The following is a 14892-nucleotide window of genomic DNA, read 5'->3' on the forward strand; positions in this document are numbered from 1 at the left end:
TGTCTGCATTTTTCTGCTTTGAACCAAAATCCTTTTTTCTCTGTTCATCTGTTTGTGGTGCTACTGGCTAGCAATTTGTCTGCCTGCAATGGGTTAAATATGTGAATGAGCTCTGTGTTTTTATGTTGGAACCCCCCGATTTCTTTAAAAGTGTGATTGTTCAGTAATTCAAACCAGATCCCACTTTCAGAAATCAAGTCTGCTTTTGGTTGTAGTTCAGAACCAAAACTGTTGAAAATATTTGGAATATTAACAATTCTGGATTGCTTATGATGACTGGTGAGTCTTGTCTTTTTTGAAAGAAAACACTATCTGATAATTATGGCCTTTTACCAGGTTGTTATTTGTAGTTGTCTTGTCTTCAAGCTCTGCACTGTAAAGCATATCTGGTTAGTCATTTTACAGCTGTATACAAGAAGGAATAGTGAAGGTGAGTAGAGGAGTAATGTGAAAACTGTAGTATGTAAAGGTAGTTTGAAGTTTCGAATTGAGTATGAAATTTGAAAGCAGTGAAATGTTATGTTGCCTGGCAGTGAAGACAGATATGTAATATAAAATTGTTAGGGCTTAGAGAATTAAAGGTTGGAATTTAATAGATAGAAATATATATTATGTAAATGAAATTGAATTAGAAATGAAGATAATTTGGCCATGTGGAAAGAGCTAAGTGATAATGAGATTAGGCATTAGAATTTAAAATTCAGATATCTACGTGATGATTGGGAACAAGATGGTTTACCAGTTAGTGGGAGGTATACAGAAGTACTGATTGTGAGACTTAGTCCTGCTGCTGTATAAAATTGATAATAGTTGTAGCAGGGAAGCCAGACTTTGCTGACTGCAGTTTGTGGTTCGTCACTTGGTTGTACTGACAGGTAAACTGAAAATTATCTTCATTTAGTTAAGTTCGTGAAAAATTTAATTCGTGAAGTAAAATAAGAAACGAATTGTGAAAATTTTAACAATTTTTTTTGAAAAAAATAATGCTAAAAAGTGAGGGAAACTTTTCTAACGTAATTAGCACAGTGAAATTGTCTAATTAGTAATTACGGACAATATAGGTTAGGGTATTTTTAAAAAAATTGGTTGTTCAGGTAGAGAAATTCCCTACATTTATTAATGAGCAGTGATTCTCGAACGTCACTGCCACTTCGAAAAATATCCACGTTTCCAAAAACATGTTAGATTAATTTTTATTATTTATTAGACACAAAACGAAGAAGTGGAATCATCTTGGGAACAACATGAAACGACACAACTATAGTATGTACCAAATATGTGAAATTATATGTAGAGTAGGACAACTTAATTGTATATCTCTGAACCTATGTGATGGTTACGTAGTATCAATGACACGTATATTTCTTGATGTAGCCCATTCTAAACGTATTTTTATGGTCTGTGTTCTAGGCCATATGAAACCAGTTTTGTACAAATGAACGTAGTCGATCCAATTGGCGCGAATATCACCCACGCATGTTATCGAAGTTAGATAGGTTGAGTATAAGCGGTTGTTATATGTAAGTGGGTGTTGGTAGCGTTTTTCTGTTTGTAAGGTCTCCTTTCATACCATTCTTTCTAAATGTGAACAGTTTTCAAATTATTGTGGAATTTTTAAAGCACAAGTTCTTCAAAGTAAATGTTGGTTAATGTAATTTTATGGACGTTACATTTCCTAGATTGGATGCTGCTTGTGAGTAAGGTTATTGGCAGCAAGGTTTAGTTAGAGCCAAATTTCAAAGTGTGGGTCCTTAATACAAGAACATTTTATATTTGTAGGTGCAAAGATGACGCAGTTCAGTCATTCATCAACAAATAATAATGTTTCAAAATCTCATCGTAATACAACGAAAATTTTTAGTGCAAACAAAATGAAGACGTCCCATGGATTGAGTAGCAGGATCTTGCATGGAAACACTGCTGCCAATGTTAAAATTCAACTGCCAGTTTCATACATGCTGTAAGTAAATTGCATGTCAACTGGATCTGTGATTTTGTTCTGTTGTATGGAGTTTATTTTATGTTGTCATGTCATGTGAAGGAAGTTGTGGTTATGGTGCTTGTTGCATAATCTTCATTGATTCATCCTGCAGAGTGGATATCCTGACCAAGGTTTTTATAGTTTTCCTCAGTCCCTCCAGGCAAGTGCTAGGGCATGATTCTGACCACTCACCCCCATCTAGTGCCGAGATCAAGAATGAGTAGGATCTGTATCTCCTCTCCCATAAGTTCCTACATGGCAGATATTGGGACTGGTTTTCTTTTCTGTTCTTGATGATTTATTGCACTAGAAACTGGTGTAGGGAATTAAGTTAAGCAGCATGAAAATGTGAGTTGGGGCTGTTCATGTTGCAATGTGTGTTCATGTTGTTCACAGTTGTGGTCATGCAGTTCGTAACAGCCCTGTGACTTTGAAGAGCACAGCAGATAGCAATGGCCCTTTCGGAGATGTCCTCAACCCTGCAGAACAGGACTGCAAGGGGCGTAAGTCCCTGCTGCATATGAGGTACAGTATTATCCTGTGACAGAGTTTACTGTGGCTGCTTGCAGGGAGTGTAACTTAACTATAAGGGCGAGGCTGCTGATACAAACCCACTTAATGTAGTAACTATATATATATATATATATATATATATATATATATATATAGGATTGTTCTGGAGGTTCAAAATATTTAAAATAGGGGAATGCTTTTCTTTCAGGTCTAGGAGGATGGACATAGGCAGCAGACAATTGATGATAGTAGTCAACAAGTGTGATGTGAACAGTAAGCCACCAGAGTCATCAAAATATGACGTTAATTTCCATACCAGTCCTTCTGTGCCTGCTGTTCGCACTAAAGCCCTGAGTGTTCCATCGGCTGTACGCAACAAGCCACAGCCTTTCAGAACCAGGTAACACTCCAAGCACTGTGTTAGGGAGGAGGTGGTGTGGCACAAAGATTGACCTGGCTCATGAGAGGCTTCTAAGGTTCTATGATTGTCAGTGTTTTTGCTTTAATTGCTTGTGCAGCAGTTACGTGTTTTCTGCCGTGTTGTCCCTATCTAAGCACTGCACCATGAAGATGTACAGGTAGACTAGAGGTAAACCTCCATGAAATTTTGTAGTTGTTGGTGTTTCAGCTTGAGTTCCCCACCCAGTAAACAGCGTCGGGTCTTGTCCCGTCTCCGCCTGCCTCAGGACTGTCGAGCAAAGCGGACCCTTACCTACACGCAGTCAGATCATATGTAAGTGCCACGTTGTGTGTTAGAAAACAATTAGCACGGACCACAGAAAGTAGGACTCTGGAACTGAGTGTACAGTAATACATTCAGTGCACCCAAGTATATGCATGTTGCGATGGAGAGGGGAGGTGGCAGGAAGAGGACGAGGTTTGTTTTGTCATGTGGTCTTGTGGATGTAAATCCAGTGTTTCTGAGGACCATACTGCCTCCATATTTATGGTTGAAGTGTAAATGGTTAGGATTTTCATGGCATGAGCAGGGTTAGGCAGAGAATCACGGGAGGATGAGGAAGGAAGATGGAGGCAAGTTGGGCCAGTAGGAGTGAAATTGCCCTTTTCAGTGCTGGATCAAGAGGAAAAGCACTTGTTTAAAGGGTCTTGAGAGATGAAGGGTCAAAAGGCAGTGCTGTATTTGGCTGTGGGTTATGAATAAATGGTCTCCATGACCTTAGGGAGAGCCCATTTTTTCTTTTGCTGCTGTTAGGATGGAGTTCACTAAATCTCTTGTCATTTCTCTGATGATTCTGTCTGTGCATCTGGTTTGTTAGACATGATACTGTTATCATTTAGCAGGATTTAGGGACCCATGTTGATGCTGTGCTTGGCCATGAATCGAGATGATGATGTCGGATGCTTGTTGGGCCTAGTTTCAGCAGAACAGGCAGTTCACTGTATGCTGTCTGACTCTCGGGAGAAAATGTATAAGCCTGTAGGAAATTATGTTTGATAAAAATGTAGAAATTATAGACATTATTTTGCAAGAAGTTGACAGCCTTGGCATTGTGTTGAGTCCTGCAGGTGGTTTTAACAATGGGCTAAAAGCCTAGTAAAGTTGGATCATCTGTGTATTTCGATTTTCTGAGGTCGGTTTAGGGCACAGCAAATTTACTAATTATATTTCCCAGACTAGCAGTCAGTAGATGTTCTTTTTGTCAAGGTCATTATCTAAGCAGGTTGACACTATGTTGGCTCAGTGATGGATTTGTAATTCTCTGTGCTATTGCTGTTGTGGTATTAAGGGATCACTGTTGGTTTTTGGAATGTTGAAGTGGATTTCACTTGGTCTGTTAGAATGATACACTTTAATATCCTTTGAATTGTTCTTAAATTCTCTTCACGTAAATTGCAGAAGTAAAAAAAAAATTGTATTTCTAACACCTGGAATTCTGGTGTAAGGCATCGTTATGTATTGACACTGTGATTTATGTTTTGTTTTTCTGATTTCTGTGATATCATTCTGAATTGGGGGCAGTATATGGTTATATATGTACACTCGAAGAGTCGTGCTTAAATGAGCGTTTTTTTTCGAAAAGCTCTGAGGCATAATTTCTGCCTTCCTCAAGGAAACATATTTTAATTTTTAAGTCTGATTGGTTGCTGACACTTTGTCTGGATGGACATTCTTTCCCATAGTTAAGAAAATATGCCTTGGCCCTGAGAACAACTTTTGTTCCACATCCACACCACTTGTTTCTTTGACCCATATCCACATATGTCATGTGTCACTTTAAATGAATCAGTTTCTGCAAGTTTCTCATTTAAAAGTGAAACAAACAGGCTGCAAAATATCAAACGATAGGACTTTTCCTTTTGTAACATAAAGAATTTTTTACTGGACTGCATGAAATATAACTGCACTTGTCTCAGAACAATTGTGCGCTAATGGTGATTCACTCATAATCGGGTCTGACTGGGTGATTCCCTGCCCAGTGAACTTCTGTGTTCAGAAATGCACATTGGTCTTGAAATAAATTGTCTGTTATTGTCCAATTTTGTCCAACTTGACACGGGGCAAGGCTAATAGGTGCATTTTTTGAACATTTAGTTATGAGGATAAAATTGGGTCTTCAGAAAATGTGGTGTGTGTGTGGACTGGATCCAGCTGGTTCAGGATGAAGTCCACTGACATGCTATTTTGAGCTGTAGCTGTGTGAACATGGCCATTGCCATGTCTGCTTCCAGGTTCTGCTTTCCCATAGAATATGTGATGGTTTGCATGAGCCATCCACCTCTGTTCTTTATCATCAACACCCGTCTCATATTTGTGTTCGCTGTTTACAAACGTCGAATATTTTACCTTATTCATCTTCATTTTTAAAGGTGTCAGGCTAACTGCATTAGTGTCCTCAACTGTTCTGCTTTCTTAATTCTCACTACTGCCACTTGTTGCAGTCCTGTTGAGTCAGCAGACCCATCGTTAGCCGATGAGGCAAACAAAGAGAACTGGGACAACTCAGCTGAGGTGGACATCCACAAGATTTTGCAGACACTGGACAGAGACATGGGGAGTGAAGCTGATGGTGAGCTACTTGCATTTTATAACCATCAAGAGATGGCATATCTTAAGGTTCTGAAGGGATACTGTTTTGCCATGTATGTGAAATGTGGAAACCAAAAAGCTGGGCTGGTGTTTCTGGACAGTAACGTGCGTCGTGATTCTCACAACAGCATGGATTTTGTTGAATAGCGGAGAACCTAGAGGCTGCGTATGAATCCGAAGGAAGATCTGACGCTGCAGTGAGTTGATTGATGGCCTTACTGGCTGGTAACAGATAACAGAACCATGCAGAAGGTAGGGAACAGTATGAGGTCCAATTTTCAAACAAGTTTGCAGCTGTAGAAAACTTGGATGTTGATGGTGATGTGTACATCAGTAGGGCTTCAGAAAATAGTAGACTACAAGCATTTCAGCCAAAGAGAGCGTAGGTCATTACTAGTTGAACCATGATAAACCCCAATTTGATGGAGTGTGTTCACTTTTTATTGGGCAGAAGTAAGCAGCAGGCTGAATAGCAGTGGATGCAGAACCGAAGCCAGGCAGGCAGGCAGTGAGAACTGTCATGTTATTCCATGACCTATTCCTTTTATTCAGTTCTGTGTGTGATGAACACAAATTGATCAGTTTAATTTGTCGGTTACTGTGAGGTTTTTTTGGCAATAAACATGTTGAGCTACTGCCCTGTATAAATACTTTGTAGCTTGTCACTTAAGAGAATATAGAGTGATGGATTTCAGGCAGGTCGTTGGAGGACCAGCTTCCCGGCTCCGTGTGTGACGTAGGGACTGAAGACTATCAGCAGATCTGCAGTGTTCCTGCCATCGTGATGACTCCTGTTTCTAAAATGGAGACTGAGGAGTTGACACCAGAGAGACAAGAAGTGCTGCCACAGGACATTGGGTGAGTTACAATAATGATGACTGCTCTTAAAGGAATGCCAATACGGGCTCATGTTTTGCTGACAGGCGGATGAAATTCATATCTAGGCGAAGTATCTGTTCCCAAGAGTTCACTGTTGACCTGTCACCTTTTTGACAGATACTGGAAGGTACTGAATTTGTCTTGTGTTAAGTAACTCCATGGCTGTTTGAAGCAGAAAGCTTTGTGGTGAACTCTGTCCACACAAAGTGAAGAAGAGCAGAATTGTAGAATTTGAAGTGAATTTAACCTTGAAGATGGAGGCAGCATGTTCTTCTGAAACGTTGGTGTACAGCCAAAAGTCTACATGGCGCGTCAGTCAAGAGTATAATTGTTGCGGTTCAGTGGACTATGACTTGCAGGTTCCCAAACCCACCTGGCAGCAACCTTTGTTGGATGAATGCCACTCTGCAGACATTACTGGGGATGCAGCCATTCATGGAGGAGCTTGAACGCTTCTGTTGGCTTGAGGATCGGAAAGGCCAGTCGGCACTGCTTCAGTCATTCTTTGAGGTGGTGAAGCATCGGCGACGAGGACGTCGCCTATCGCTGCATTCTGCTCTCAGGTAGTAGCAAGACCTGCCTTTTGTTCATAGCATCACAGATGTGGCTTGACAAGTCTGGATGAAGTAAGTCACCAACTCCCATTCCAATTTGCCACTTTTCATCTGCTTGTCCAACCAAAATTTTGTATGCATTTCTGTCTTGTACTTGCTAGTTCCTCTCTGTTATGTCTGAATGTTGTTATTAGCACATTTGCTCTTCCACTGATGTTTTTGACATGTTTGTTGTTCTGCTTCAGACATCTGTCCCGTTCACTGGGCGCACTGGATGTCATGTTCATGAGTGACAGGCAGCAGGATGCCACAGAGTTCCTGGTACGCCTTCTTGATTCATTTCGAGAGCAATTCGGTTCTTCCAAGTCAGACTGCAGCCCAGAAGGTTGGTATTTCATAAATTTGCATCATAACAGGTGTGTTGACTTGTTGTCTATTTCAGTCTTGGTGAACTTGTTATGAATTTGGAAGAATTTGCATTGTCCTGGGCTCAAGACCCTCTTCTTAGCACTTTGGTCTGAGCACTAATCACAATACTATCAGTTGCAAAAGAAAAAACCCTGTGTGGTGCTGGATGCTATCACCGCTGATTCTTCAGTTTCTGTTTTCAGCACTAGAATTAGTGCCAGTTTGTTATACCCTTGCCCCTGTTCAGTTCAGTTTAAACTCTTTTGGTTGTGGGCATTATTTTTATCCGTACTACCAGGATGATTATTCTCTCACCAATCTCAAAACAAAACAGGTTGCAGCTGCTTTGTTTTATGTTCCTCTCCGTGAGATGTTTCAAGTTCAGTCAGTCATTTGTCTCTGTGCTCACTCTTAAAATGTGTCCATGTGTTCTTGTTCTGTTATTTGTTAATTTGCCTTTTAAGGTGACGAGCTTCAGGTACAAATTTTTAAATTTCTTATTCACTGTCTTTCTGCTTTTCCTTCTGTACGTAAAAATCACAACTCTGCTGCCATTAGTCTGTTGATATCTGCCTTGGTCCATGCCCAAGTTTCTGCTTCTTGTATGTCAATATTGGCATGCAGTAATTTAAATTGGCATATTTTCCAATGTTTTTTCCTCACTGATTGGTTCAATTTTCTTGTATTTTTGCTCTTTATTTCTTTGATATCCTCTTCAGCACTTCCATTTGTCACTCTTTTACTTCCTCAGATCTTGTTGCAGAAAATGTGACAGGCGCGCGTGCGCGCACACACACACACATAGGTCTATTAGGTATTCTTCACGTAGAATGTGATGAATACCTAACAACCTATTGTACATATGAATATCATAGTCCTGAGAAATTTGCTTGATAAGCATGTAAATGTCCTGAGCACTGTTTTACCATTGACAGAACGCAAGATGAAGGAGAGCTGCATGCTGCGAGAGCTGCAGTTGGACAATCTGCCAACAAATGGCTCTGCTGTGCAGCGGTTTAAAGGCGGAGAAGGTCAGGCAGACGATAGCGTCCGTAACCCCGTGTGTGACAATGTGGAGTTCTGCCTAAAGGAAACGTATTGCTGCACCAGGTAAGCGCATTGCTTGATATGGAATATCAGCGTTCATTTTGTAAGATGTTGTGGTCTGGGGGCACTGGACTTCATGTTTTATTCCTGACTGACCACACCTGCATGTTATTTGCTTCTGTCAACTTTGAAGAATCGAAAACCGAATGTGAGGAACAACAGCTTTTGCCTGGCAAAATTAATGTCTGTGATAAAAGAATTTCCAAACTTGCTGCTGTAGTCAGTTCACAGTTTCAGTTCTAGATTCTCAAATGCAGTTTATTGAATCAGGTGCCTTTAATTTAATGGTTTGCAGGATCATGTGTGTGCTGCATTCGTATTGAAACCTTCACTAATGTCAAGACTTCACTTTTGTGGCAGACATGAGTTTAACTTTGAAACATCACAGTGATTATTGAAGTTCAGACACGTAATGACTTTTGTCAAAGTTGAACAATTAGAGCATTATTTTTATACTGTAACAATTTTCTATCAGAAGTTCATCCACAGAGGCAGACTGTGTACATGCAATGAAAGATACAGTATCAGGTTAGAAGGTAACAGAATGGAATAATTTTTTTTTTAGTGTGAAGTGTAAAGAAGTGTTTGTTCGCATGATAAATAAATTTCAGTGTTCTCTCAAGTTTTGTAACCACAGCAACAGGTGGAGTCAGTACAGAAATTTCCTGTTGCTGTGTAACTCACGAGTTTACATGTTTTATAATATCCTTTTTAATGCAGTTCTCTCATTTGTATCTTGATGAACTTCCATTGGGATTTTTCAAACAAAATGTTCAGTGCATTTCCGTTTTCCCATGTCAACAAGCTGAAACATTGTGTTCAATATGAAGCACCATGTGAGTGTTTGCAGTTGTTCAGAGATCAGCAACAGATGTCAGGATCACCTCGCTCTATTCCTGGACATTCCACCTATGTCGCAAGCTCGTCCATCGCTGCAAGAGGCTCTGAGTCGCTACATGCAGCCAGACGTTCGGGAACTCAAGTGTGACAGATGCGATGGTCAGCGCAGCAAGGTGGAGACAGCATTCACTAAACTGCCAAGGTTTGACTCTGTGTTATGTGTGGGAGTTGTTTAGTGCTACTTCATCAACAGTCTGATTTAAGAATTTAGTGTTAATCTGGCTGAATTGTGTCCGCAGGTTTCTGTTGGTACAAGTGAAGCGCTATGCCGTTCAGACGGCCGTAGCCGAGAAGGTGACCAGTTCTCTCCGAGTGCCCATCAGTCTGTCCGTTAAAAACTATGTTATGGATGATGTGGTGATGCCTGCACCTTGGTTACCCCACAGGTTAAGTGCTGCTTCCTTTCAAACCCAATCTGACCAACAGGTGTGAAAAATACCAACATAGAAACCGTCATAGAATCAGCAATGCCATTTTGTGTAATGTGTGGCGATATGTTTTAGAAAATTTTGAACTTTTATTGGGGTTGTTTCTTATGTATTTATTTTCATAATGTATGTGATTATGCAAGATGACCGACTAGTTACTACAACATTGCTGTTTAATTTTTTGCAGTTCGAAGGACAGCGATCCATTGCAGTTTTCATTGGATGATGATGATGACAAGGAACTGCAGGTTAGTGAGCATGCTGCAGCAAAATTACGTAAATTATCATGACCAAGATCTGTTGGGGACTGGATGCATTGTGTGTGCCAGTGTCTGAAGTGAAAGTGTAAGGCATTAAAAGAGTGTTCATATCCTTCAGATTTTGATCCATCCACTATAATTATTGAAGATTTCTATCTTCTGGGTTGCTGCGCTGTGTAGTTATTCATCGCCCAGATGATGGAGGCAGTATGACCTCTGAAACATTGGTTGACATCGACGAGACTACACAGCGCAACAACCCAGAAGACAGAAATCTTCATACTCACCGCTGTGAGAACCTCAAATCTTACATAACTATAATCATTTTCTGAAGGTTTGTTACAGCGATGTTTATCATCATGGTGATGTTTCCTTCGGGCACTGTATGAAAACATTTTGAAGACTGGCTCACCGTTACTTGGTTTTATATGCTCTTTCATGCAAATATCCCTCAATGTGTGACTTTTGGTTTTCACGGTATTGAAGATGTAGATGTTTTGTGGATTCCTGTGTGCTCGCCACAGAAGATAATTACAGGAGTAGTGGAGTACCCCTAGCCTAGTTCTTCTGACCCTCTCCCTTCAGTCCTAAAGACTGAGGTAGGATTTTTCTCAGAAACATCAAAATCTTTCTTTGATTCCAAACATTATCACAAAGTTGAAGAACTTCATCTATGGTACCGTAACGTCTCTTATTTGTAACTTTTTAATTTACCACTGACAATTATAACACATGTAATTCACTTCTTGTTCATTGTCCAGTGATAAGGACATTGTATATAAGAGTGTTACGCAGTGGACCACACGTGGGGTCAGTCTCTGATTTGTTATATATCTTGTTTTTTTTGTGACATTACCATTACATGGTCTCTGTTGGTTTATGTTGCATAGTCAAAACAATCATGCTTTTTTTTAGGAGGCAATGCGTCAGAGTCTGGATGATAGCGGGAAGGAGATAGACCTGGAGGCACTGGAGCTGGAGAAAGCAATCAGGCTTAGTCTGCAAGAGCAGGGGCTCACTCAGGAGAAGGAATGCAGCTCCCAGCTGGTGAGAACTGTGATGCTCTGAACTTATTGCAACCAATGTCTTTTGTGCTCAGAATGTCCTAGGTTTGATTGTTACTGAGATCTCAACACAGATTTTCCTTCGTGCAGATGAAAACCAAAACTTGGCATTGCAGTTTCTTTCTATATGCGTTATATCTTTGGCACAGATATCTAGTGTCTTATCAGACATTGAGGTTTGAATTATGTGCAGGGGGATGCTGATGTGCCAGTGAGCGAACTGGAGGGAGAAGATGAGAGCCCTGACCACAGCTACAGGCTTGTGTGTGTCATCATGCACCAGGGCATCTCCCCCAACTGTGGTGAGTATTTACACTCCTGCTGTGACAAAATGAAGGTCTAGCGCTGAAGAATGATATTTTTCCCGGTTAAATTGTACATTACATTTTGTTTGGAAGCTGGAATGAGCATTTGCTGCTAATATGATGTCAGATGAATAATCCAGGACTGAGTGCAAGTAAGGGAGTTTCTTTCTGCTGTGTAATTATTCACAGTTGTATAGCTAAACTTTAAAAAATTCAAATCTGGATGAAAATGGAAATTTAGAGCACCCAAAATATTAGCCTGTTAGCGGTAGCAGCATTGATGAAAGCAAGACAACTTCTCTTGGGCCACCGACAGGGTAACGAGGAAATGAACGACCCAACAAGCGGACGATATAGAATTAAGGTGATAATGAATGAAGAGAGATGCATTTTCTGGTCATCTGCTGCTAAGTCGAGAATCAAAAATTACTGAATGCATTTCTCCAAGTACCTTTTTTTTTTGTCAAATGACAAAGTGTTTATGATGGTAACACAGTTGAGTCACATGTCCTAGGGGAGCCTAGGAGAAAGCAAAACCATTGTCAATGTTCTACAACAAGTAGAAGATGACATGGACAAATTGGATGAGCTGCTGTCATATTAGTTTCTAGTCTCTGGTGCAGGGCAATGGGGACAGTTGCCACAGGGTTCAAATTAAAAACTGTCATTCCATGTCCTTTCAGCCCATCATGTTATAAACGTAAGTTACGCTGGAAGTGTCATTTCATGTTGACTTTGATATGAATTCTTCTGAAACTGTTAATTGCACCCTCAATTCAAGGCAAGTTTGTTTGCAGGTCACTATGTGGCAGATGTATATAACTTGGAGCAGCATCAGTGGTACCACTATGATGATGAGGTTGTGTCGCATCCTACTGAAGATGAGGTTGTTGGCAGTGCTCGACAGCGCAATGGCTATGTCTTCTGCTACATGCACAGGTGCTGTTGAGTGGAAAACTGCATGTCCTGTATTCTACAAGTACATTGCGCACTTGTTGACACGTAGTTTGTGGATGTTTGGAAACGGAGTGCTGAGAAAATTAGTACCCTATGAGAGCAGCATAACGTATAAAGCGGAGGAAATCGCATAAGAGAGAATTTAATGGTTTATACAGTTGCTATATTATAATTAGTTTGTTTTGTTTAGGTTATGTTCAGCTGTATGAGCAAGAATTATGTAGACATTTTAGCTTAAAAACACCTGAAAATCTGATGCTACATTTTATCTCGTGGCTGTCGCGTGTTACAGGCAGCTGTTCGATCAACTGACGAAGAACACGGACAAGTCTTGAAGCTGGTAGCACAGCAGGAGTGTGGACACATCATGAATCTTGAAGGATGCGTGCGCGCGCGCACACACACCTGAGCAAGAACATCTGCACATTGTGGTTTTTGATAGATGCATGCCATGTCAGCAGTGACGTAGGCACAGTGTGGATCTCGAAGCATTTGTACGTAGCCGAGCAGGAACCTGTTCGCATTGTGGTGATTGATAGATGTAAACTTTGGTGTTTCAGCAGGAGTATGGGCACTCTGTCGATCTCAGAGCACATGCACACAGGTGTTACATGATCGGGTATGTGGACATGACTGTGAGGTATAATTAGCTGCAGATACATGTATATAGTCTATACTCTCTTGAAGGCTTACACACCTTTGAAATACTTTTGAGATATTAAAACATTGCTATAGTAGGAGGTTTTAGTAGAAATAAAACCAGTTTCTCTATTGAAAAAACAAGACTGCATATGTATTTATTTATTTACTCAGAGTCCTGACAAGTGGCAGGTTAGAGATGAAGGAAGAACTAAAAACTAGAATTGCCAGATGAACACCTCAGCATGGATTTCTGGGAATGATTGGAGGGGAAAACACATATTCAGCCATCCATTTGTATGCAGATATGCCAATTAGGTTTCAGTTTGTGAAAGCATAAAAACACTGGTGGCTTCTGAACCAAGAACATCACTTTTTGTTGTGGGCAGGCGCCTAATGGTATTTTAAGCCACTTTAGTAGCCTCCAGATTACCATTGCTGTGTGTCTGTTTGTGTCACTTCTTCTATTATAAACTTTTATGTTTATGTAATCTGTTGCACTAAAAAAAAGAGTTCCCACTCCCTCACAAAGGCAGACTGTGAAGAATAATATACACAGGAGATGCACACTGAAGGTTGCTTAGGATAATATTTGGACCTAAGTGTAAAGGAAAGGTAGAAGGCTGGATGAAACTGCATATTAGGATTTATACTTCATAAAATATTATCAGGAGGATGCAACATTAATGGAGATGACAAGAAATTCATATAAAATGTTGGTTGAAAGAACTCAAAGGAAGAGACCACTTGAAGACTTATTCATGGATGGGACAATTTTATTTGAATGGATCTTAGGGTGATGGTTGGGGGGGGGGGGGGGGGGGGGGGTTGAACCACATTCAGTTGGTTCAGGACAGAAAAGACTGTATTTGGCGCACCCTTTGGGCATTACGAATATAATCGCTTATGTTTTGGTTTATGCGATGTTTCAGTCCCTGATGGACAAAGTGTTGGGAGATTTAATAGGCAGGGAGGTCATCTGCTACACAGATGACTTGATGATTTTCAGTTCTACTCCTGAAAAGCTAGGAAGAAAGACCCATGGCCTGTGCTTCTGGACAGTTAAACGAACACGAGCAGATATTGAGCTCTAGTGAATTAGAACTTTTAGCTCTAGTGTGGGCCACACGTCACTTCCGAAGCCATCTGCGTTGTCGTCAGTTCGTAGCCCGATCTGACCATCGACCTTTATCTAAAGAAATTCTCAGACACCAACTCCCGGTTAATGAGATGGTCTCTCAGATTAGCGGAGTTTGATTTCCGCCCAGCATGTAGACGCCCTAAGTCGACACATCGCGACCCTCGAAAACGACCCCTTGAGTCGGGAAAACATGGCTACAGCAGCAGAGCGACAGTTTTCGTCAGCGTCTGTAGAAATAGCTTTGACAAAGGTCAGTTTTACCTTGACAAAGATGGCTTACTACATCGGCGAGCGGGAGGTCGTTGCCCCGATCAGGTGGTAATACCACGTGGGTTAGTAAATGACGTCATAGCCTCGCGTCACAACCAGGACAGAACAGGACTCTGAAGCCACGGATGAACCGAGCGATGTCAACAGCTGCGAGTCGAGAGACCGACGGAAACAATGCCATGAGAATAAAGCCCCAGTGGGAGACCCGGAAGGGGCGAGGGAGCCATCTCAAGCATGCGCCGTGGATCATAAAGCATCAAGGATTGGACTGCGAGACGCGGGATCAACGATCACGCAGGTTATGAATTGGCCGTGAAATCGAACGAGACTCGAGTCCATGCCTACCGATTCGCTTAGCTAATTAAGAATCCCTGAGACAACCCATCAAAAACCCGAAATATCCCACCAGCTACGTCGCTCTCAGGGAGTGGACGCAG

At 41.0% G+C, this 14892-nt stretch overlaps 1 protein-coding gene across 2 annotated transcripts; it reads left to right on the forward strand.

The window, feature by feature from the left end:
• Positions 1–1536: 1536 nt before the first annotated feature.
• LOC110830431 (ubiquitin carboxyl-terminal hydrolase 37) lies at positions 1537–13188 on the forward strand. Of its 2 annotated transcripts, none has more exons than XM_022065353.2 (17): positions 1537–1693; positions 1780–1960; positions 2378–2506; positions 2703–2894; positions 3108–3227; positions 5396–5523; positions 6239–6401; positions 6803–6985; positions 7222–7361; positions 8320–8494; positions 9342–9533; positions 9631–9777; positions 10007–10067; positions 10995–11126; positions 11337–11445; positions 12246–12387; positions 12698–13188. In XM_022065353.2, the coding sequence occupies exons 1-17, from the start codon at positions 1660–1662 to the stop codon at positions 12738–12740; spliced, it is 2271 nt and encodes a 756-aa protein (XP_021921045.1). In that variant the 5' UTR covers positions 1537–1659; the 3' UTR covers positions 12741–13188. The 2 variants fall into 2 exon arrangements, with proteins under 2 accessions (XP_021921045.1, XP_021921042.1); XM_022065350.2 differs by having other exon boundaries at positions 1538–1693; positions 6782–6985.
• The last annotated feature ends 1704 nt before the right edge of the window (positions 13189–14892 follow it).

The sequence above is a fragment of the Zootermopsis nevadensis genome, unplaced genomic scaffold, assembly GCF_977971745.1.
Source record: "Zootermopsis nevadensis isolate Lab colony 2312 unplaced genomic scaffold, Znev_1.0 Znev_ptg000017l, whole genome shotgun sequence".
Classification (NCBI taxonomy): domain Eukaryota; kingdom Metazoa; phylum Arthropoda; class Insecta; order Blattodea; family Termopsidae; genus Zootermopsis; species Zootermopsis nevadensis.

What these genes read in the sequence shown, in the direction of transcription:
- LOC110830431 (XM_022065350.2), top strand. Translation starts at nt 1,660, where the DNA reads ATGGACGTTACATTTCCTAGATTGGATGCTGCTT. An exon ending in TACACGCAGTCAGATCATAT is followed by an intron (nt 3,228 to 5,395) that starts GTAAGTGCCACG and finishes CACTTGTTGCAG; the next exon opens with TCCTGTTGAGTCAGCAGACC. An exon ending in GCACCTTGGTTACCCCACAG is followed by an intron (nt 9,778 to 10,006) that starts GTTAAGTGCTGC and finishes AATTTTTTGCAG; the next exon opens with TTCGAAGGACAGCGATCCAT.